General features: G+C 36.5%; 1 protein-coding gene across 3 annotated transcripts in view; it reads left to right on the top strand.

Annotated features, from left to right (window-relative positions):
• Positions 1-8026: 8026 nt before the first annotated feature.
• NOL4 (nucleolar protein 4) overlaps positions 8027-25299 on the top strand; it is a 181126-nt gene continuing 163853 nt past the window's right edge. For 2 of the 3 annotated variants that reach the window (XM_016195941.2, XM_016195944.2), the window contains exons 1-3: positions 8027-8170; positions 23856-23967; positions 24828-24940. In XM_016195941.2, coding sequence (XP_016051427.1) covers positions 8099-8170; positions 23856-23967; positions 24828-24940 — 297 coding nt within the window. In that variant the 5' untranslated portion in view covers positions 8027-8098. Of the gene's footprint in view, positions 8171-9167; positions 9209-23855; positions 23968-24827; positions 24941-25299 lie in introns of all 3 variants that reach the window. The other variant, XM_016195942.2, reaches the window with a different exon arrangement.

The raw sequence follows: 25299 nt of genomic DNA, 5'->3' as shown, positions 1-25299 counted from the left end.
AAGTGTCTACAAATTATCCAGGTTATGGAGACACAAATTATATTCTAATTGGACGTTTACTGATCAAGTGCTATATACCAAGGACTACTCTAGGTATTAAAATTTCACAATAATTATCACTAAGCATCTTCTCCTGGTGAGCTCATTGTGCAAACTAAGGATCTTATAGTGAAGAGATCATTTAAAATACAACCTAGTGTGTTTTTTTTTTCACAATAGTGCCAAACTAGAATCTACCTAGATGCCCATCAGCAGGAAAATGGACAAATTGTGGCTTAGCCGTGCAATGGGATATTATTCAGAAATAAAAAGCACAAAACACTGATGCTTACAAAAACATAAATAAATCTCTGAATTATTATACTAAAATGAAAAAAGTGAGACACAAAGAAGTACATAAATACATACTTTATAATCTCACTATATAAACTTTTGGAATATGCAAATATTAAGCTGGTGGTTGAAATCACCAGTCATTGCTTTAGAGGAACTGACCAAGGAGGAGTATGAAAGAATTACCTAGGGTGATGGAAATGTTGTTTGATACATTTAACTGAACCGGCTGAACAATATACTTAAGATCTGAGCATTTCACTGTATATAAATTATAAAAAAATAAAGAAATGAAAAAACCAAAATAGCATATTAAATACTAAAAACAGGGATGAGCAAAGGGAAGTAGAAGCACAGGGAAATAAGTGAGGAACTTAGCTTTAAGGAGCCAGGGAAAGCTTCATGGAAGACCGGGCTTGAGAGATGGGCTTTGAAGAGTGAACGGGGATTTGCAGTTGAAAGATATTCTAGGGAAAAAGCAGAGAACATTAATTTCTTAATTTACTCAAAAATTATAGTCCATTTATTTTCTGCTTGGTACAATTCTAGGACCTTGTGATGTAGCAGTGAAAAAGACAAATGCAGTTTTTGCCTACAGAAAGCTTAGATTCTATTGCAGAACTCGTGTCATAAATTGTATGGAATTTTCAGGGGAAGTTGAGTTCATTGTGATTAGAATGCATTTGGAATGGTGAGAAATAAGTGGGCAGTGGTAAGTAAATTGGAAGCACATTAAGAAGATTTAAATGTATAATAAATTAAGGAGTTTGAATTTTATCTTATAGGCATGAAAATCTAATAGAAATTTATAAATCCTAAATTGATGTAGTTATAATTTAAAAACTTTTTCAATTACAGTTAACATTTAATATTATGTTAGTTTCAGATGCTCTGTATAATTATGATTTTTAAGGAAGATTATTTTGACTAAGGACGTATTGGAACAGAGAGAAATTAATGGAAAAGTGATAAAGAGAATGCTGTTTCCATAGTTTTAGCTGGGTTGGCAGAAACTCAGTACATGTGCCACCTCATATTTTTGAGCCCATGGTAGACAATGCTAACCCATAAAAGTACTCTTCCAAACCAAGTCAAAACAAGGCTTTAGTACTACATACACATTATCAAAAGTAGATTTGGCACATGTAATGAAACCTATATATAATTTCTGGTTGAGGCCCCAAAAGTCATTTCCAGGGTTAGTAAATCAGGGGCCCAGGAGAAAAGGGGGAGAGAGTGGATTGGAGAGCTAGTCCATGGGTAGAATTATTTGATTACTGGATAAGAGAATGATTCAGACTTTTAGATTATGAATCTAGGTCACAATAATAGTAATAATAGTAATAGCAATAAATCATGGCACAGAATGCATTTGGATTCTTGGGGAAGTGTGATGATAAAGTTTTGCACTTCCACACATTAGTTAATCTTCACATATATGTCCCAAGGAAATTCTACTGTAGCTTTTCTGATCATTTTAGAAGTAAAGAACCTATATTTCTAGGCTTTAATTCCTTGCCTTATAATTAGGTCAAAAATTTTTACCTTGTGGTCAAATGTACATAACTCAGTTCCTACTCTCAGAGTTTTCCTAAAATTGTCTTTCTTTTTGTTCCCCTCCTGGGATTATGACTCACAAGATTGGTTTCTTAACTGTAAAGGCTTTGTATTACTTTTATCTTGTTAGCATCTCCTTTGAAATATACTCATGCATTACAGGCCATTGGCCATGAATACCATGTGCCTTTGGACTTGTTAATTTCATCATCATTAAGTTTTCAATGAGTATTAGCACCTCTAAAACTCATTTTTATTTGCCTTGCTCCAGTTCTCAGTACTAAGGTAATGATTGTGTCTGCTCATTAAGGGAAAAGGCAAGAAGATGCAGTTGTACTGCTCAATCACAGCCAAATACTGAATTGTCCGCAATGATGACCAAACAAGATAGCTCAGTTGACTGAATCTTCAGAGGAACCCTACATTTATATACAAATAAATCAGTTTTTAAGGAGAAAAATTTAGTTTTAACTTCTTTCCTGTTTACTATATAACCTGTTAATAGATGTTAGTGCAGTGAAATGATGAAAAAACAGGGAAACAAGCAGCCTAAATAATACCTGGTTGATCAGTACCTTGAAATGGAAAGTTATTTGTACTTCAAGGGCAGCAGCCGCATTCGTCAAGGAAATGGTGAAAAGTCACTCCTGTAAAACAGTATTTGACAAGTACAGCTCATGTTGTCAGGACCTAAACATATGGCAAAACAGTGTTTTTCCAGACTTCTTTGTGCTGGAAGGGATTGGCCTCCTAGTAACTTCGACTTTTGTTTGTGCTGAAGAGAGAATGAATATTCTCCATAAATACTTATAATTATCTTCTCATTGAAGAAACGTAAAATTTGAATTCAATACTGTTTTCTTGGGTAAATCATCAGTTTTGAAAAGAAGTGGGATTACATTTTCTCTATTTTTGCAAATTGCTGGTACAAAAATGAATACATTTTTATAGGTTCGCCTTTCAAAAAACTTATTTTTTTAGGTTGAAGTATTATTTTAAGTTTAAATACTTCATTTTTCTCTTTATGCTACTTTTACTTTGTTCTTTTTATTTTCTCACAAATATTGTTTGTTTAAATTTCTACAAGTTATTTTGTTGTTCTCCTTTTTATTTATTTTAAAATTTTTATTCTTTAAAGTTTTTTTACCTCTCCCCACCCACTCCGCCAACCCCACCTTACCTCTGAGATTCAACTGTCTATTCCATGCTTCTATGTTGTTGTTTTCCTTTTTTAAAAATATAGTCAGTAACAAACACTTTAGAAGGTGTTAAAGAATGCTACAGATTAAAAGTTCGTAATTTGGTTTATCAACATAATATTTTACAGATAATTGGTGAATTCCTTCAATAATCAATTCATAAAACCGAAGGGTTTTTTTAGCTCAAGATTTTTTACAAATTATTTGCTTTACCAGATGGTTTGTTGTTTGTTTGTTTGTATGTATATAAGTGAATCGAAGGCCCAAGGACAAAATGGCAGGATCTGGCTCTAAGACTAAAAAGAGAGTTTAAGGCTACAGATGATCACTTTGAAAATTCTGCTTGAATAAGAGTAAAAACATACCTTTTCATGTCGCTTTCATCTTAACAGGGTTAACTGCTTGAGCTCTGTAGCCCTGGGTTTGTGTCCTAGCACAGTCTCGTGATTTGAGAAAGTTACGTATATTCCCTGTGCCCAGCTTCCTGCGTGTGCACTGGGGAGAGCCACAGTGTCTGACCCCACAGAGTGGCTGAGGGAGTGAAGGACCAGGCCTGAGCACATTAGCAGGGACTCCCTGAGCACAGCAGGCTCAATGCACAGAGCCTGTGGCTGCTGCTCACCTACTCCTCCCTCGACTGTCTCCCTTTGACCAATTTCATCCACTCCCCAACTCCCCTCCCTTCTGGCAACCACCAGTCTGTTCTCTGTATCTATGAAATTGGTTATTTTTTGTTTTATTTGTTTTCTGTATTTCACATGTAAGTGAAATCATATGGTATTTGTCTTTCTCTGTCCGACTTACTTCACTTAGCATAATACTCTCAAGTTCCATCCATGTTGTCACAAATGGCACGGTTTCATTCTTGTTTATGGCTGAGTAGTATTCCATTGCATAGCTGTCCATTCATTCATCGATGGACACTTAGATTATTTCTGTATCCTGACTATTGTAAATAATGAATTTCTAAAAAATTAGTGCTTTTGTTTTCTTCAGATAAATACCCAGAAATAGAATTGTTGGATCATATAATAGTTCTATGCAGATCTTCTGCCTATGTTTTAATCAGATTTTTCTTGTTGAGTTGTACGAGTTCTTTATATATTTTGGATATTAGCCCCTTATTAGATGTGTGAATTTTCAAATATCTTCTTGCACTCAGTGGGTTGCCTTTTAGTTTTGCTGATGGTCTTTTTCACTGTGCAGAAGCTTTTTAGTTTGATATAGTCCCCTTTGTTTATTTTTTCTTTTTGTTGCTCTTCCCTTTGGAGTTAGAGCCGTAAAAGCATAACTAATACCTGTGCCAAGGATCTTACCACCTATATTTTCTTCTAGGAATTTTATAATATCAGGCCTTACATTCAAGTCTTTAATCCATTTTGAGTTGATTTTTTGTGTACAGTGTAAGAATTTGGTCCAGTACTTACTTTAAAGTATGTCAATTAGCATTGAATTCTGTTTTGTTTATCTGGGGATATCTTTAATTCACCTTAAGTTTGAAAGTTAGGTTTCCTAGATATAAAATTCTTGTTCAACAGTTGTTTTTTTACATTTAACACTTTGCATATGTCATGCCACTACCATTGGGCCTTCATTGTTTCTTTTGAGAGATCCTCATTTAGTATTACTGGGATCTCCTTACACCTGATGAGTCATTTATCTTTTGCTCCTTCAAAGATTTTCCATTTGTCCTTGGTGTTCAATGTTTTCACTATAAAATGTCTATTTGTGAATTTCTTTCTGTTGATAGTATGTGGAGTTCATTAAGCTCCATGCTTGTTGAATAGGTCTCTTCCAGTTCCTGAAGGGCCTCATTACTTGTTTCCTTATCAAGAACATTTGGCTCATCTTCATTGTAAATTCAACGCCTGAAGGCATTTTCGAGAGTGGTTGTGAACTGAGCTTGAATCACAGTTGTGAGTAAGCAGGTCCACAGGACAGAAGGGTAAAAGATGATTTCCCTTTCTCCATATATGTGATTTCAATATTATCTCTATAAGTACTAAACTTGTAATTTCTTGATAGAATGTTGATTGTTAACCAATGATTTTGCAGCATCTCCTATATATGCTCTCGTAGCACAACTTGTACCTTCTGTGCTCTAATATATACTGTCTATAATTGGTTAAAGAATGGCCCCTTGAAGATTTCAAGTCCTAATCCCTAGAATTTGTAGATATTAAAACAAAAAGAAAAAATAAACAAATGGGACTATATCAGACTAAGAAGAGTCTTTGTACATATAATTAAGAATTTTGAAATGAAATTACCCTGGATAACCTGGTTGGACCTTAAATGCCGTCACATAACATGGATTGTTATAAGAGAGACTTGCGGAGGAGAGACGCATCAAAAAGGAGAAGGCAGTCTCATAGGGCCTCAGGCCGTGGAATGCTGGCGGCCACCAGAAGCTGAAAGAGGCAAAGAAAGGATTTCCCCCTAGAGCTTGCAGAGGGAGTGCAGCTCTGTGGACACCTTGATTTTGGACTTATGGTCTCCAGGACTATGAGAGATAAATTTCTCTTGTTTTAAGCCACCCCATTTTGTGGCAATTTGTTACAGAAGCCACGGGGAATTAATATACCACTCTAGCAGTGATTTGTTCTGTATTTTCTGTACTAGACTGCAGACTCCACAGAGTGGGACTACCTCTCTCATACACCTTGATAACTTCAGCACTCGGCAGAGGGCTTGGCAACGCTGGGTCTTTGTGAAATACTTGTTGAAGGAATAACCAGGCTGTGATCCTTACATCACTCATAATGTACTAACTAAACAAAATCACTGTATTTCTGGTTAATGAGCAAAGGAACTGAGAGGAAACTATACAAATTTTATGACTGGGAGAAAAGAAGACGAAGTTCTGTGGGTGGTTTTGCTGGTGGGTAAGTTAGAATTTGGATGTCCAGCCTAGGAAAAGTAGATGTTCTCTGAGGAGTAGTGTTTAGGCAGGGATGGTAGGAGTGGGAATCGGAAATGGTGCTTCCAAGCACTGCCCTCTCAGATGCAACAACTGTCCAGGCTGTTCATTGCCATGTCCCATGCAGCTTCTCTGTACTCTGACCACATATTACTCTGGCATCACAGGGCAATGAGGGACTATCTGTGTGGCCTCGTATAGACTAATGACGAAACAGATGCTAAGGAGAGAGGTGAGAAAGGTCTGAAACCTAGTGAGGATCCACATGCGTCATAGGTAGCTTGTGAGGGAGCACTTCACAGTTAACAAAGGTGAAATGCCTGGCTATTAGGCCTGTGTACCACTTCATGTGTATATATAGTATCTGAATGTGCTGCTTCAGGCACTGCTACTTCTGAGGCCTGTTATAAATCAGAAGAAAAACAGAAATCAAACTAACAAAAAGCACCATGTAACTTGCTTTCAGTTCTGCCATGAGCTGAGTCTGCTGGAACTACTGTTCAAAGAGGCTCTTGCCATTTCACTCACTGACTGCATAATAATTTTGCTGAGATTCATCACCCCCTTGTGCAGGAAAGTCATGTTGCAGAGATGTAAGATTAAATCTCATTCTTACCTCATTCCAAACTTATTTCTTATTCTTTTCTATCATCTATGGGAGCTTTTGGCTCTTTGCTATGCTTCCCACTGCCATGGATTTGTCCTGCTTGAACTGCCACCCATGGCACATTCTATTTCTTTCAAGAAGCTGCTTTGGCGGGAGGTGATGTCTTTATTCTCCGAGCTCCTATTTTGTGTGTGTGTGTAATGTTTTTATTGATTTCAGAGAGAGGAAGGGAGAGGGAGAGAGAGCGAGAAACATCAATGATGAGAATCGTCGATCTGCTGCCTCTTGCACGCCCCCTATTGGGGATCGAGCCCACAACCCAGGCATGTGCCCTGACCGGTTATTGAATGGTGACTTCCAGCTTCATGGGTTGGGGTTGAAGCTCAACCATGAAGCACACCAGCCGGGCTTGTTTATATTTTAATCATGATCGTCAAAATGACAAGAGCCACCGTTAGTTGAGGGTTCACTATATATGCCAAATATTGGGTTACATTCTTTACATATATTAGTTCATTTAATTCCTACATTTCTTTTAAGTGGGCTCTATTATCTCTGTTTTCCAGTTCAGAAAACTGAAATTTGAGAAAACTGAGTTTAGAGAGGTTTAAGTGATTTGCATAAAATACACAGCTTCTGACTGGAGGATTCTAAGTTTACACCTAGATAATTTCCGAGCTCACATTTTTAACCTTTAACACATGCTTTCCTTTTTTAAGCCTAATACTGATATTGTAATAAGTTCATTTTCTTTCCTAGGTTGTATAATATTTGAGGATAGATTTCATATTTTTATTTTTCTAATAACAACTTCTCTTACCCAGTGACTCAATAAATGAGTCAATCAATATCCAGAATGAAATTATTGTAATAAAAATATTACTGGGCCTTAAATATATATTAGAATAATTTAAGAAAGTTATACTGATAGCTAGAAAGAAGTCATTATAAAACGTTTAAAAAGATGGTACTTATGGGTAAGCATGACTATATCAAATGACTTTTTTCATATTTCTTAAAGTTCTACATGTACATAACATATAAAATGATGAGATATTTATTCGTGATTTAAAAATTTTTTCTATTCAGGGGTGGGGCACCTTTTTTCTGCCAAGGGTCATTTGATATTTATAACATCATTCACGGGCTATACAAAATTTCAACTTAAAAATTAGCTGTGAAAAAAGCTCCTAGATTTATTGAGTTTAGAGTCCCACCTACGGTTGCTTTGGCAGGGCCAGACCTGTATGGCCTGTGGGCCAGACATTCCCCACCCCTGAATGATACGATTCAGTTTATGAAAATGTTTTTGTTTAATCAACTTTATGTGTTAACTTTGTGTTAAATGCACATTTTGTTTTTTACTAATTTTGTGCTTTTTAATTTTTTTGGTTTTGTTCCCAGGATGGGGTAGGGGTGGACGAGAAGCTGTCCTTGCGGCGGGTAGCTGTGGTTGAAGATTTCTTTGACATCATCTATTCAATGCATGTGGAAACAGGGCCAAATGGAGAACAAATTCGGAAACATGCTGGACAAAAGAGAACTTACAAAGCAGTAAGTTAAAAAGACATTAAAAAAGAAAAGAAAAGAAAAGGCATGCATTTTAAAATTTGGTATTATGAATGCTTATTAAAAATGGGTGAAATAATTATAAATATTCTATCTTCAACATAAATTGACCATATCATGGTCATACCCAATATTTAAACTATAATTTAATTATTACTGATTCTGTTTTGGTCATATGTTCACCAAGTATATAATTTGAACCTGTCTGTAGGATTCTAATATTGTTTTCTTTAAATATACACAATATTTAAATATACATAATATGTGGTAGTCACAGTCAAATGCTCACAAATGGGAAGACCTATTTGTGTTATTTATTCACTGTATTATAATATATGAATTATGGACTAGAACATACGAACTTTTGACTACCACTACAGTTTTAACATTCCTTCCCCTTCAAATCATATTACTGTGTTAAGCAGTTCCTATTTAATACTTATAATAACACGAATAAGATAATTTTATGTACATTTTAAATGTCTTATATAAATACATTTGTACCAAAGAGTATACATTTCTTACAGAATAGATTATTAAAAAATATGTGTTATTTTTATAGATGTAATGCCCTTGAACATTTTTAAATGGATATATATAATGTTTATATCATAAATTATATGAAAAGCAGATTTAATTAACTGTTAGATATTGAAATATATAGTAAAAATGGAGTTATATATTATTTCTAAAGTGTCTAATTATACTTACAGTTTGATCTAGACACTTTAATCTAGCTTTTTATTAAATTAAAAAGTTTATGAAATCACTTAATATAGAAACTTCATCCTTTCTAGGAAAATTGAACAGTAAGTTATTCTTTTCTAATATGAGCAAAGTGTACATCAGAAGTACTTTATCAACAATCAGAATAATATCCTTTTTTAGAATTCTTATTTAACTTTGCTTTTGGCTGCCTTTATATTAACTGTTTTCAGCTATATTGATATACAATATCAGTCTGGATCCATTTTTTTTTCAGATACAGAAAAATGTGTGAAATGCTCAAAGTTTCAAATACAGGTACATATGTTTGAAAATTAGCTACTGAGCATAAGAAATAGCTTCTTTTCCATAACTATTTTTTGCTATATTTCCAGGGTCATATTGAATCTTTGTAGTTGCATAATAACCCCTAATACATGTTGTATTTATCTCTCCTTCTCTATGGTTTTGTTTCTTGGCTGTTTCCAAATTGCATGGTTTGTGGGCAGGCACTATTGTAAGTTTCCTTACATAATTCTGCCACATAAACTTTCTTTTGACTTACATATCTCAGGAGATAGTCTTATCATAACTAATGGCAATGACCTACTTTCTTTAGGATATTTTTATGTAGACTAATATTACTGAATATACTCATTTCACCTGTCTCCTAAGCCAGGGTTTTATCTCTGGATGGTAATAGGAAAATAATTGTATATTAATCTACTAATATCACTAACTGTGTACTCTTATGATAATTTATTTTCATGAAATAGCTACCTGAACTTGATAGGACTTTGTAAGGTAGACATACATAAGTTTAATTGTATTAAATGGAAAACAAACAAGAAACTAGTGGTTTCATTGTCTGTAGTAGTGTGGCAGCCAAATCTGATTAGATGCCAAAAGCAATTTAAAATAATTTAATCTTTCCAATGCATTAGATAGAGATCTTTTACTAAAGTGGGAACTCAAGTCAATGACATAGACCCAAATATCTCACCCTTTGTTTTCTTAAGTGAAATGTAGAGACTCTCATCCATTCCCATGTTGCATGCTAAACTCTTCCAGTATATTGGTAAACACGTTTTTAACACATATCATTTTGCATTAACATTATGAAGACATTTCCTGCATTTTTGGGTAGGGATACCAACTTTTAAAATACAAGCAGCATCTGAAACATCATCTGAACATTCCCTTTGAAGATCTCTTTCTTTCCAAAGTTTATTGTTTATTTTCACATCTAAAGTGTTTTTTTACCTTTTTCTAATGTCATGAAGGTCCTTTTTGGCCTAACCATTTACCTTCTGGTATCTCTAAAGTGAATCCTAATTAGGAAACATTTCCATTTTGTAGGGTAATAACTCATCATAGAAAAAAACTGTTGCGATGCCAGCAAAACTGTGCACTTGACTCTGCAATATGAACTTAAATCTAATGTTAAAAAATTAATATAAATGTTCAAGTAATGGAGCAGAAAACTAAATGCAATTTGAAATGGAGTGGTTTAGTGCTATTAGGTCCCTAGACTGTTGGGTCAGAGTTTAGTTCTCAGCACTAACACTGGAATTTCTAGTCATTAGTAGCATTAGTTAGATACCTATTGCAATGGTAATGGTTCCATTAAGTTTAAGATTTTTTCCTACTTCTAACACATTAGTGTATAGAGCATGCATGACTATATTTATTGACCTTCTTTTCCTTCCTTTTCCTACATGGCCAAGAAACCATAATTATACAACTAATCATTAAAGCCTGTCATATTGTCTAAGTAATATTATCAATAGATCTAGTGGTCATTTTATTTACTTTGCCTTTTTTGCAAATCTTTCTATGTTTTCACTCTGCAGGAAATGGTGGTCCTTTAATATCGGATTAACTTTTGAATGCTATTTGTTTTTACCTATCTGCAGTATATCATTCCTTGAAATATCTAGGCATTATATAACTTAAAGTTTATTGCAAATCGATCTGACTGTAGATAAAATTGGAGGGGATATGTTCTATTACTCATGAGTTCTCTGAAAGAAATCCACATAAAATGACACATTTTAGGAATATGTGAAGGCTATCATAATTATTATTTTCAGTCATTGTTGAATTTTAGCGTCTTAGGTCTTTTTTCTGTAGTTGTCACCGTCTCCATGTAACCATAATTGATCCATTGAATGTATTTCCTTCAATACACTTGACTATAGTAAACTGTTGATTATCTACATTAACAGAGCGGAGAAGAGGTGTAGATCATTCCATTATATATATTTGAACTGAAAATGCACTTTTGTACTGAAAATTGAATGCAGGTACTTCCAATTCGGAGCCACTTCAGAATTAATCACGCAACATTATAAAAACTAATGTGGGATGTTATTTTGTCTTCTAGTCTATCTCTTCTCAGCTTCAGCCTGAACTCGCCTTCAGGGAATGCATCCCTCTTCTGTGGATGTCTTCTATCACTTGCATTCTTTCACAGGAAGCAGCTGCCTTTTCAGAATGTTCTTAAGTCAGGGTCCCGTTAAAGGATTAAGTTTCAAGGCTCTTTCTTGAAAAAACATGGAAAATTAGAGTAACTGGTAGAAATCCAGGAGCTAAGGGGTAAAGTTAGAATAGTCAACAGAAGAACAGTCTGTATATATGTGTGTGTGTATGTAAACACATACACACAACTTGTAGTGTGATGCAGTAAGCTTACATGTATTACATATATAGCTGCCAGAAATTACGTTCGTTTAATTCAGAGTGGAGAGTATATGCTATAGCTAAAAGAAAATAGGCTAGAAGCCAGACCAACTCAGTTTCAAATTTCAAATCTAGCATTTTCTATCTGTCACTTTTGGCAAATTACTTACTTTCCCCCCCCGTTTCTGTCTAGAGGGAGATAATGGTATACATGGTGAGGTAAAATAAATGAGTTAAAATGTGTGAAGTGCTTGACATATGGTAAACCTTTGAATATTGTTATTTCTTCTTCTTTATCCAGTCACTACCCATGTTACAGGTAGAAAAAACAGGACAGTTAACACGGGTCTACCACTGCTCTAATTATATTATGGATATAATTTCCTCTGCCTGCCCCATGCCTGTTTGTTGGGAGATAGGAATGGTATTAACCTGTGCATTTTTTGTGTGCATCCTGTAGGTGTCACTATGCCTGGAAATCCTCGGTGTAACTTTTAACCAAGGTTTGACTGAGCTGACGGAAAACAGGAAAGAAGACTAGAGTCCCTGGGTTTAGGAGTTCTCTTAAAAGATTATGAGACTATGAAATATTAGTTATTTCATTTGCTTTTCCCAGAGGTTAATTCTGTTAAGTTAATTTTGGGGAAAAATTAAAAACTCGCTCTGTTTAAAGAATTTGCTTTCAATGTTTATCGAATACTTCTTTCCAGGTACATACTATAGAAAAATAATATATTATGCAGAATTTCTATGTTCCTATTAGAAAATTAAAAAAGGAAAATCTTTATTCTATCAGATCAAGAACACTTAACCTTAAAACTTTAATTAGCAGCATTTTTGTCCTTTAAAAGAAATAAAAGGACATTGGTTCATCATCTCTACTGCTCAATAGGATATTTTAACTTGCAATAGTTTCTGCTAGCTTGTCATGTAAAACTTCTCAGAATTCTTGTCAACATATAGTAAGACTTAAACAAAACTTGTAGCCATTGTACTATGAAAAAATAGCACTTAACTATAATCCAAGGAGTTCCAAACTATTAATTTAACCTTTTTTTTTTTCCTAGCTCAGGGCACAGTTTGCTCATATATAAAATGAGAAGGTTATATTTCAGTTTTCTTAAAGCTCTGAAAGAATAACACCAATGATAATAGTGTGTATGGGGCCACTACTGTGCTAAGGTACACAGTGAAGTGAGTAATAGGTTGGCACCAATCATATAGCAAATAAACAAATATAGGACATTGCCTTTTCAACACAGATGGCATTGTTCATTTCATTTTTATTATTATAAACTAGAGTGGCTTAAGTAAATAACTGTTCTGGCTATCAAATAGAGATAAAAACGTAAAATTATTCCAAATTTAAATGTTTTTATAGACATTCCCTAATATTGAACTCCATGATACTGTTATACAAGAAGTCAGTGATTTAGAAGTAGATTTTATACCTAGTTCACCTTGGAGAGTTTATTAGTATAAAATATCACTCAGTTATATATATTTTACGGTACTTTTGTGAGGTCCCTTTTGTTTGTTTGTTTTTCTTTCTGTGTGGCCGGAGTAGATGTTAAAACTCTCATGTAACCCCTGATGGTGGGAGACCATGCCTGTTTCTCACGTCGCTGTGTAGGCACAGCTTAGCAGGAGACCTGTCTCAGGAAGCACTTGCTGAAGCAATAAACCCCCTTTGCTCTTGAAGCCCTTGCCGTTTTGATACCAACTAAATAGTATAACGAAGCTACTATAAACAGAAATAATGAAATTAAATCAAAGCTGTAGCCCATGGCTGGAAAGACTGTGCCCTGTATAACTCATGTTTGCATTGAACAGTGAGTGGATTTATGCAATTTCGGAGGCTCTGAATAAGGGAAATGCATCATTTAACACAAGTGCTTCCTGTTTGCTTTTCAGGGAAAATTCTGATGCTCCATTAAATAATGCTATCATCTTTGAGGCAGGATATAAACACATTACTTTTTTCACACATTGGTTTATTTTATCAGATATACACCTACACCCGTGGATTCCACACACGCGTATAGGTTTCACACAGGTGATTTCTAAGTCTCGAAGACAGTCACTAAATTTAAATAGTATTAAATTCACTGTATGTTAGAACAGTCCCACTGTTTTTGATAACTAAATATTATTCAGACTAATGTCTGATGTCTAAAACATCTCAGAAAGAAAAATAATCAGTGGCATGGCAGTTAGAGTATTAAACAGCAATCCTAAAACAGAATAGTGTACTGCCATTTATCAAAAATGATTTGTTTCTCATACAGGTGTAGTTAGAATTAGCACAGGTGGGCAAGAGTAATAGTGCAAAATGCTTTATACTCGGAAGATAGTGTGGAGACCATCAAAAGATATAAGAGCTCACCCAAACCAGTTTATCATCAGCTAATGTTGCAAACTCTGTCATTACTAATGTTTGTATTAAACAATACTGTCCCAGTAAATAGATGTGTTCCTTGAAAGGGATTAACCTTGGAGGAACCTCATTAACTCTTTATGCCCAGCCTAGTAAATTGCTACTTTAGTGCACCCTTGTGGTGAAAATGAGCCAATGCAGCTTTTAAAACTGCTCAGGATATTTAACACTTACACCACTCAGATCCAGAGATGTAGCCATTCCTGGGTACTGTGATGCTGCATTAAATAAAATCTTTTGAATCTCCTAAAGTATGTGCATGTGTGCACCTGTATAAATACCTACATGTGTATGTAATTTAGATAAAATGTAATAGGAAGCACTAGTGTGAGGTAGTAGAAAACAGTGCCCTCTCTGATATCACCTAGACTTGGATTTAAATCCTGATAAGGAAAGGTCTATATGTATAATTTTGGCATGGGTTATTAGTAGGTTTGTTTGGAAGGTCAGAAATAATATATGTAATGTTTTTAACAATAAGTGCTTCAAACCTGTATGAAGCTGCTTGTAGGGTGACAGATGCTGTAAACAGCTCCCCACCCCATTAATTCGACATTGTAAGGTCTGCTTCCTTCTTTGTTTCATCTGTGCTCTTCAGTGACCTATGCATATCGCCCACCCATGTCTTCATTCATGACTTTCCCAGAATTGAGATTATTTACTAGCTTTATTAGTATCGGTCTTAGTCATTTCATGGCATGTAAAAAGAAACCACCCTTGACCTATTTTTTAAATCTTTTTATCGGCTCTGTCCCTGACCCTCCCCTCCACTTTCTTTTTTCTGGGACTGTCCTCTCCAGTCAACTTATAGCCCGACCATGTCCGAGCACGGCTCTGCTCCCTGACCGTAGTAATTGGAAAGGAGGGGAATCCTGAAAGAAACTGATGCGGTGACTTAGCTCCGCTTCTGAGAATTTGGGATTTGGACCCCAAAATTTCTACCTTGGTGTGCTTTTCCTGTTCTGTAGAGAACATGCAAATATGATATCTTTTGTTACATGTATCCATGAGTTGTGTAGTTATTTGTATATAGGGTGGGGTAAAAGTAGCTTTACAGTTGTTTGTATGGAAAATAATACAATAATTAATAAATAATAATACAAGGATAAATTCTGTGTTTCGTGAACTCACAACTGTCAGCCTACTTTGCCCCACCCACAGTCTACAGCAGTATTTCTCAATGAGGCACTCGAGGCTTTTTGGGCAGACAGTTGGCATTGCCCCGCGTGCTCCGGGCATTTAATCTCCTTAACCCTTGAGCGTTAAGTTCCAATAACACAGACCCTAGTTACTGGGATAAAGTGCATCCTCCCATTTTCAAAAGTCCCATTTAAAGCACAGTAAACGCCCCACGCTGAGAGACATTTTATAAAGGAAACCATGCGGCCAGGCGTCTACTCAGTATCTCAGGAAAATGCTTTCCTTCCCTGCCGGTGGCTGAGCCATTCAAGCACCAGAGGATGAGCCTGTATCGGCGGCACGTGGCTAGCATGTCACAGGCTCTGCACTCTGCCCGCCGTCGAGCCTCGGCCCGTGCTGGGCTCCCTGTGGAATGCAGCCCGCCCTCCGTTCTCTGCCCTTTCCCCCGGGACGGCCAGCTCCTGCCTCCGCTGAGCGACCGCTGCGCAGTGTCCTCGGCCACCGGCCTCCCGCCGGCCGGCGGGCTGTAGCGGGGGCTGCGGCAGGAGCCGGGGGCTTGCGTGGGCCAGTGCGCCTGAGATCGGGACGGCTGAATTCTGCCTGTTCTCACCTCAGCCCCGGTCAAAGTCCTATGCACACGTCAGACCATACACGCTTTTCGGGGAAGATCAAGAGAAGTCAATGTCCCTGACCTCCAGGCGTGACTGCATACTGTAGCGCAGCGAGTGCTTCATGCTCGAGGAATTGTACAAATGCTTGGTTTGCCGAGTCATTTTATTCACATGCTCTATTTATGGACTCTCTTTATTTTACTATTAGGAAATGTATGAAGAAAACCTTTTTCAGTGCCCGTCCGCTCATTTCTTTCATCTAATATAAGAATTCTCCGTTACGACAGTCAGTTCTGTAACGGCTAAATATTCTAACATAAGAAGTGACACAAAAATGGCACCCACAACTTTAGAGCTGTAACACGAGTTGGACTCTCTTATTGTTAACCCTCACCCGAGGACATTTTTTAAATTGATTTTTAGAGAAAGTGGAAGGGAGGGAGGGAGAGAGAGGAGAGAGAGAGAGAGAAACAGCACCCTGAGGCGCACTGATCGGCTGCCTCCCCCCCGCGCCCCACCTGGGGCTGGGATGGAACCTGCAGCCCGGGTGCTCGCCCTTGACCTGGAATTGAACCCATGACCCTTCGGTGTGGGGGCCAGTGCTCTAACCACGGCCAGGGCTTGGGTTTGACTCTTTTTGATATTGTCTCATTTGCTCTATTGATGACTATTTTAATTATTGCAAAATGCAACTCCAAACTAAAGATGTTCACCATTATTTTATTATATGAAAAGAAAATAAAGGTGTTTCTTCGCAAAACAATCCAGCTACATTTGAAGTGGAATCAATGAAAGAAAAGCTATTTCCAATAAAAATTATTTGTAACTAACTTACATCACATTCTACTTCTTGCTTGCCTATACCCTGATCTGCTAACGTGTAGCGACCTCACGCCGTATTCCGCTGATGTTGCCGGGATGCTGCTACCTCTCTGCTGTCCTCCCCTGGTTTCCTTTCATCACCTAGCGGGTTTCTGTGCCTTCGCCCCAACTGAGTGCCTGCCTTTTGCCTCACCTGGTACCGTGTCTCCATCCCGGCCGGACGCCGCCCTCTGTCGCTGCACCACGTTTGCTTTTCATTCCTCTCACCCTGCATTTCGTGCCTGTGCCTCAGGTCCCCAAATTGCTTTTGGCTGTCTAAAATGTAACCCGGCCTGTCTAAACATAGTCCGGCCTGCCCTAGAACTGCTTTGGATTTCCCAGCCTTCATTTCAAACGTGGCCACAGACCATCACCATCTCTCAGCGCCACAATAAGTATGTTTGAATTGACGGCCGGCATTGGCATTGCTCTGCCTTTGACCGGTGATTTTTACATTGCGTATCACAACCCATTAGTGAGTTGTTAAGTCAGTTTAGTGGGTTGTGATGACTTAAAAAGTGAAGTAGCTAATGAACAAAAGAGTCTGACATACTAAATAGATCCAGAGACATTGATGCATGTAACAGACGATCATATTTCAGAGGAAAGAGGGAAGGGGGGTGGAGGGTGGGAAGAAGTTATATGCATATATGCATAACCCATGGACACAGTCAATAACGGGCTGAAGGCCTGGGGAAGGGGTGGGAGTGAGGTGGAGGGGGTCAATTGGGGGGGAAAATGGCACACCTGTAATACTTTCAACAATAAAGATAGATTTTAAAAAAGTAAAGTAGATGCAAAGAAATGAATATCACATAACTGTGTATTTATACTAGTTTATGATGTAAAATGTATTCATATTTGTGTTGTTGGTCTAAAAAGTTGGAAGTCATTGGTTAAATTGGGCCCCGTGATTTCAGGTCACCTGCAGATTGCCCCCAATCACTTCCACTACCCTGCTTCTCACTTCTGCTCTTGGCATATTCTTAGGTTTTTCTTGCATATCGATTTGTTCCAAATTTTAAATTACCTTCAGGCTCTAATCCATATTTTCATTCACCTTAGATAAATGTACACTGTAAAGTGGTCAGATTTAACAAGATACAAGATGCCCAGTTGCATTTGAATTTCAGATAAACAATAATTTTTAATATGTTAGTCCCAATATTGCATGCTTAACTGGAATTCAAATTTAATTGTGTGTGCTGTATTTTAGCTAGCAGCCTTAATCCTATTTAAAAATCAATCCAAGATATTCCTGAGTAGGCCTGGGAGCTGATGAGTGGGTGTGAAGACTGAATGTAGAAAATGACCATAGAAGAAAGAAGGGAAAGAAATAGTGGACAGTGATTGGAACTGAAAATAGCATACTGGATGGAGTAAGTGATAACAGTGCCAGAGTCATAGCAAAACGTCAGTGCTGCAGGGTTGACAGGAACCTAAACAAAGTGCAAGAATCTTTTGCCAGAGGAGCAGAGGTGAGTTTGGGGCTAAAGTGTGAATCTAGCAGCATCCTGGTTTGGGTTAGAGACACTATTAAGGAACGGGAATTTAGTTGGCTATTTAGCAGATGTTTATAGGTCCTACAGATACAACCTAGCACAGTCTTTCTGAAATAGTAGTTAAGATTCTGAAGCAAGAATTGTTGAGGTCCAGAGTGAATGCATATTTAATTACACAAGCCAAATGTCTGGCTTTTTATAGCATTTTATTCTTACTATAAATGTACTTTTTACCAAAGAGTATTTATATTTATGTTGTCTGGATAAAAGTATTTTCCTGAATCACTTTAAAATTAACCAAACAATGACCACCTGGTGATTCCAGTAATTTGATATATCAAGTCACATTAGTGGTATAGAATGATATTTAGCAGAATTCAGAGATAATTACAGTACAGTGTTGTTGTATTCAATAGATGTTTAGTTGAAAAATGTCTTCAGGCTGGCTGCGTGGCTCAGCGGTTGAGCATCAATCTATGATCCAGGAGGTCACAGTTCGATTCCCGGTCAGGACACATGCTCGGGTTCCCCGCTCTATCCCCAGTGGGGGGCGCGCAGGAGGCAGCCCTTCAATGACTCTCTCATCATTGATGTTTCTATCTCTCTCTCTCTTTTCCTCTCCCCTCCTCCCTCTGAAATCAATAAAAACATATTTAAAAAAATAAAAAGTCTTTACAAGACTGTCTCATATGCACCTCCACAAATTAATAATTTCCTCTGTAGAAGATGTTCACTACTCATCTTTTCTCATGCATGAAATGGGGAAAAGAGAACCCATATAAATATAGAGCAAATCACTGGCTGGACATTTCGATTTTGTAACATCTAAAAATGCCTGGGCCGAATGTTACAGGCAAATGTGAAAGCATTTGCAAGCTGTGTGTGTCCTTGTGGCCTCCTTTCAAATGCGTTTAAAGATATAGAATGTGTAAACCAGAGAAAGGCAGAGTGGTGCTGGTTGGATTCGAGATGTTGTCCAGAACCAAGACGTTACTTCCTTGGGTAGGGGCGTCTCTGGACTATGGTGTGCTTTATCTTTGTGAATCAGGACTTTTTGGGGTCTTTAATAGCATTTGGATTTATAGGCTCTGTTGAAGAATATTCAATTTTATTAGTTTTGAAAAATAAATTTTCTATAGTTTCATTATCCAGTTATGTGCATTTCAGGTAGTTTGTGATAGAATATAATATTAAATATTAAAAATCATAATCCGTATGGTAGAATTAAACAAATTTCACTAGGTGATTATTTGTAATTTATTCTTTATTCATGATCCCAAGAGTGTTCATTAGAGAAAATGTCAAATGTTTGGCCCCAGGGACAAATCTTTCCATGAGAGCACTGCATGGTATTTGGCAAAAAACCATGGCTTTAATGTTACTATTCCAGTAAAATAAAGGTATTATTGCTGTTCTCTAAATTCATTTTACAAAGCAAAGGTGGAGAAGGTAATTTTTAAAAGTATTGTTATTAGGCCAATTATATTTTGCACCAAAGCTCAGTGGCTGAAATGGAGCAAACTCTGCCAGGACATCACTCTGCGGAGGAAAGGAGCTGATAATGAAATTTAGCACTTGCCCACGACTCTTCCACATTACTGGTATTTAGTAACATGGATACATCTTTTGAATTTAGCATGTTGCTTTGTTTTGTTTTGTTTTGCTTTAAAAAGTGCCTGCTTATGCTCATGATTCGCGAGTGTCTTGCAGTGTCTCTATTTCATCTCATGCGTTACGTACAAATCTTAAACCAAGAATGACTTCTCTACTGGTAAATTTCTTTTAACAATTAGAAGTCCTATTCCTTTAGAAGTAGGTGACTTCAGCGACTTTCAATCTTTTTCATCTCATGGCACACATAAACTACTAAGTAAATTTTGCAGCACACCAAAAAATATATGTTTTGCTGATCTGACAAAAAATAGGTATAATTTTTTTTTAAATTAAGTTTTTCATCACCATTTAAAAATAGGTATAATTTTGATGCATTGACACTGGATGGCTATTGTTGTGTTGGTTGTTGCCATTTTTTATTTCACAGTCTAAGGGAAAAGAGGTCAGCACCTCTGACTAAATAGTCAGTTATTGCATGTTTTTAAAAATTATTGCGCGCACCAGTGTGCCTCTTGCAGCAGCCCAGTGTGCCCTGGCACAGCAGTTGAACATCTCTGACTTCAGCTCACAGTTCTGCTGGAACAGAACAGATGGCCTGCTAATTTCCTCCAGGTGGAACTCTGTGTTGTTATTGTGCAGTTTAATGTGTTTCTTGTGGGACTTTGTAACCTGAGACAAGGTACAGAGTGCTTGGCTGCCACGTGTATTCAGAGGGTCACCCCAAACTGGTTAGAGGATTTTATAAAGAACCTCACACTAGGGAACATTCTAAAAAATTTAGCATAATTAACCTATTCTGCGAGGTTAATGTTGCAACTCTTTATGGATGAGACAGTCTCTCTCTGCCTCCCTGTCCCTCTGTCTCTATCTCTCTGTCTCTCTCTCTTTCATTTTTTAGTACTGCTGACCAGAAAGGATATAAAATGCAGTGACTAAAGCGAAAGGCTCTGAAACCAGATTATTACCTGAGCCCTCTCTCCTTGTTTGACAAATTACATAACCTCTCTCAAGCTTAGTTTCCTCATTCATTAAAAAGAGGTGATAATGGTGATGATAATAATCTATTCCTGGGATTGTTTTAAGGGTTAAATGATAAAACCCATGTAAAATTCTTACTTAGCATAATCCACTTACTAAGCATGCAATAGAAAACTTTAAACACTCACATACCGTTTCAGAAACGTCTCCTTTTGTGTAAAATGGTCAAAGTGAGTAATAGTTACCATATAATAAACAAGAATCTTAATTTCGAGAATTGTCAACTCTCTACCATCTCAAGAACCAGGGGATTGCAGGTTTATGTACAAGCTGAGTAAATGTAGAAGGCCTTTCTATTAGAAATGTTCAGAAATTGAAGTTAAAATTAGAGAGGAAGGGTGCTGAGGAAGAGAGACATGGTGCAAATAATCCTATTTTAAAAGATTCTGTTATCAGTTTTGCTCTCAGTTTACAAAACTTTATGGCTTAAATTAATGAGATAAACTTCTTTCATGTAATTGAGACACATAGTCTGAAAAAGTATAGCAAAGCAATCATTTATTGCATTGTATTGATTAATTAGCTTTGTTAATTTTTATAACTTTATATAACTTTTTGTGCTCAGATCCAAGTAAGAAGGGCATTTATTTCTGAAGATAAAACTCTGCTATTTGTTTTTATTTCAATTTCTTTTTGTATAGCTGCCATTTTTACCTTAACTGATCTGTGTTGAGGGGAAGGTGAATGGCACTTGAGAACTGCCAGAATTTGGCTTTATAGTTGTAGAGTTTTTAAGAAGTACTCTCTGTTCTTTCTTCAGAAAGCCACGGACATTCACAAGGTCAAATGGTAGCACGGCAAACGCTATGCCAGAATACCGCCACAGAGAATAATGCGACCAAATACTTGCTAAAAATCTTTTCTAAGACACACAGTGGGACCTTACGTCATTTCATGCACACAGGTGCACATGAACACAAACGTTATTTGTGACCATTACAGGTTACTTGTTTCTAAGAGTAAAACTGTAAAAGAAATATAATGTGATTAATAATAGTTCCAAGACAGATAGACCTAGAGCTAAGTAGAGCTAGGACAAGTAGTACGATTAAGTTGGGTCAATCATAAATCCGTCCCGGAGGGGTTCCTACACGAGTGCTTGTCAGCACTGGAAAGGGGGCGGATTGTGGAGCGCGCGTCAGGGCCACAGACGCAATGGAGCATCTCTTCAGCCCCATCGCTTGCCTGGCTTTCTTTCAATGGAGGATTTCTCTTTTATGTAAGAAAAGATTTAAGAGAAATTCTGTATTAAAATCAACGGAGCATTCTGCTCAAATCTTGTTAATGAATTTACTGGTCAGCCCTGTTAGTTCCAATGGGATGTAACAAAACGTGGACTAAAAAAATACAGTAGAAGGACTGGGCGTGCATCATAAACTTTTTTTTTTTTTTACTAATGCATTATTGTGAAATAGAGAGAGTCAGAAAAAAAGATCTCTAGTCAGATAAATAAATCAGGCAAAGGTCTTAGTTCCCTCTGCAAAACAGATGATCAGGAATCAAATTTTTGTGTGTGTGTGTGCTTGTGTGTGTGTATAAAAGAGAGTGAGAATTTAAATTGTATCTATATTTTTTTCTTATTAATAGCTAATATGAAACAGTTGAATGAAATAATTTAAAAATGTTCTGCTTATTTTTCTTCCACAAGTCCTTGTATAGTATGAAGAAGTATTTTTAAAAAGCTGGACATCTTAATTCACAAATTATAATTATATTAAAAATCAAAGTTCCATACTTCAAGTCCTAGCAAAGTTGAAATTTAATTACCTGTCTATGGATCATCCATGGTAGATTTTAGTTATAGTCTTGTTCCTTCTCTTTGGTGTCCTCATGGCTTCTTTTCCTGAGCGTCAAGGGGCTAGGCTAAGTGATACAAACTGATTTTAATATTAAATTCAGAAAAATATGCTGTACAATTTTAGATCTTAATACGTAGGGTTTCCTCAATGCTCAGCTGCTTCTGCAGCGTGGATAAGCAAAAGTTAGCCTTGTCACCACTGACGGAATTGCTGTAGCTTTGTATTCAGTTACACACGAGGTGCATGTTCTTTGCCCTTTCTACAAACTTAAAATATATTAGTGTTCACAACAGTAATTATGTAACTGAGACATTGTCTGTGGCATTTATGTCTAATTTACAACTTACTGACGCCTCCGGTTACCTTGTACTCCATGTGCCAGTGTTAGTGCCCTGGTGCAAAACTAGTGCCTGGTGTCAGCTTCTTAGTAGCACCGAGTCAGCATTAACTTTTATTTAGGGATGCTGAACAACCTATCCATTTCACTTCAGAAATGATTTGCTTTGATGAGAGAAATAGCTTGTTTTTTGAAAGTTAATACTTAAAAACATAATGAGAGGAATATTGATATATTGATAACTTGGCCCTAGATTGTGGTTCTGAAAATAGAAGCTCTGTATAGGGAGGGCATGGGGAAAGTTTGCTCTGACAATCAATGTGAGCTATTATGGGCATAAATTATTTTAAAAAACTGATATAAAGTAACAAAATAGGTGGCCAAAATGCATTTCCAAGTGTGTCATTTTCTGTGGAAGGGATGATTAACTGCAGTAAATAGATACATGAGTACGGTTAGAATTCCCTTTTATTTCCGCTTAAAATATTGTGAAAAGCAGTAATGAAGAAATGCTTATTAATACAAAAATCCAAAGTTTATTGTTTCTACTTGGGGCAAATTTAAAAAATCTAGATGTAAAATTGGATAAAATTTTGATGATGCTAGCACTAATTTTTAAAAACAATGTTGGCAATTTTTAATAAGGAAAATTCACAATAATCTCTGTACACTGCGATTATTTTTACTAAAAGAAATGCAGAAATTTAAACAGATATCCATTCAGATGTGGTCGGTTTTTTTCCTCCATATCAAATTATTAACTTATTAAGAGACATGCAGTGAAGTTGGATAGATATTTCTTGAAATGATGCATGTGCATGCTCTCATTGTGCTTCCTGCCATTACGGAATAATGCGTCTTACTTGGAAATACAATGATCATTTCTGTTGAATCACGCTCAGTCAGCTTATATAATAACACTTCTATTTTGTGAATCATTGCAGATTTCAGAGAGCTATGCCTTCCTACCAAGAGAAGCGGTGACACGATTTCTAATGAGCTGCTCAGAGTGCCAGAAAAGAATGCATTTAAACCCAGATGGAACCGATCATAAAGGTAGCCGCAGTGTCAAATCGTGAGATTTAAAGTAATTTTATTCATCATGGCAATTTATATCTCACATTTTAATAAAAACGCGGTAGACTGAAACAGTTCAACAAGTCAGATCATCTCATTTATTCAAGTAGGAGGCAGTGAACTTTGAATATCCACTTAGAGAACAGTTCAGTGCCCAAGAAAGGCAGTTTTGACTGTGAAAAATAATTTTTTCTAAAATAATGTTTTAATTTTCACTTGTGTGTATTTTGTGGTATTTAAGATATATTCAGCAAGGAAATGGATGTTCCTTTGGTGTCCTTTTAAATCTGCCAATTACATATCTAAAAGTAATGAATAGTATAGAGTCCCTTCACTGAAAAATTTTACATGCAAATTGTAATTTGGCATTAGCTTGCCTTAAAAATTATCTAGATCATTTTTCTAATCTATGAAATTCTCTGAGATTAATTTAATCTCAAATGTACATTTAGGCTAGTTTAGTCCCGTGTGTTGGAGGAAAAGTAAGTAGACTGGGGGGAAAAAAAAGAGCAAGTACGTTTATAAAGTAAGTTTGCAGCACATACAGAAGTACAAATAATTGTGTTTAATTACTATATTGCCTTTGCTTATTGTTACCCAGGATATCAAAAGCTCCCCTGTAATTAGAAATAACTAATTTATCCTTAGTGCTAATTTGTCGCAATATACCTTTATAGAAACTTACCAGTTATTTTTTCTCAATCTATCTCTAATGCTTGCAATACCCTAAATACTTGGTATCTAGAATCTTATTTCAATTTGAACAAATTGAATCATTCTGAAATTACAGGTAGAATGCCGTACCACTTTCATTACCCATTAAAAATGTTTTATTGCAGATAATGGAAAACCTCCCACTTTGGTGACCAGCATGATTGACTACAACATGCCCATTACCATGGCCTATATGAAGCACATGAAACTGCAGCTGCTAAACTCACAGCAAGATGAGGTAAAATGGAAATACCCATGTTCTTTTTCACAAGTCAGAATGGCATTTGATAACCATGACTGTCTTGTTAAGCATGATGGCATTTCGAAGACGTTAATTTATTTTTAAATGAAAGGAATGTCACCAGGATTGCACAGATGGAGACCACAGAGATTCTCTGTCTTAGCACATCTACCTTAGTGCTATGTGGGAATTTGTTTATTCCCAAGAAGGTTCATTTTCCTTAACTGACCTCCATTGAGCTAGCCTTGGTAAAGTGCTAGAAACTTCAGAGGAAAGTATCACAAATGAGGGAGTCCAAGACTTTAGTACTGAGGCTATAGACACATATATCTCAGATGGTTTTATTATACACACAC

This window comes from Miniopterus natalensis, chromosome 7, assembly GCF_054644295.1.
Source record: "Miniopterus natalensis isolate mMinNat1 chromosome 7, mMinNat1.hap1, whole genome shotgun sequence".
Classification (NCBI taxonomy): Eukaryota; Metazoa; Chordata; class Mammalia; order Chiroptera; family Miniopteridae; genus Miniopterus; species Miniopterus natalensis.
This window is presented reverse-complemented; position numbering and strand designations above follow the sequence as displayed.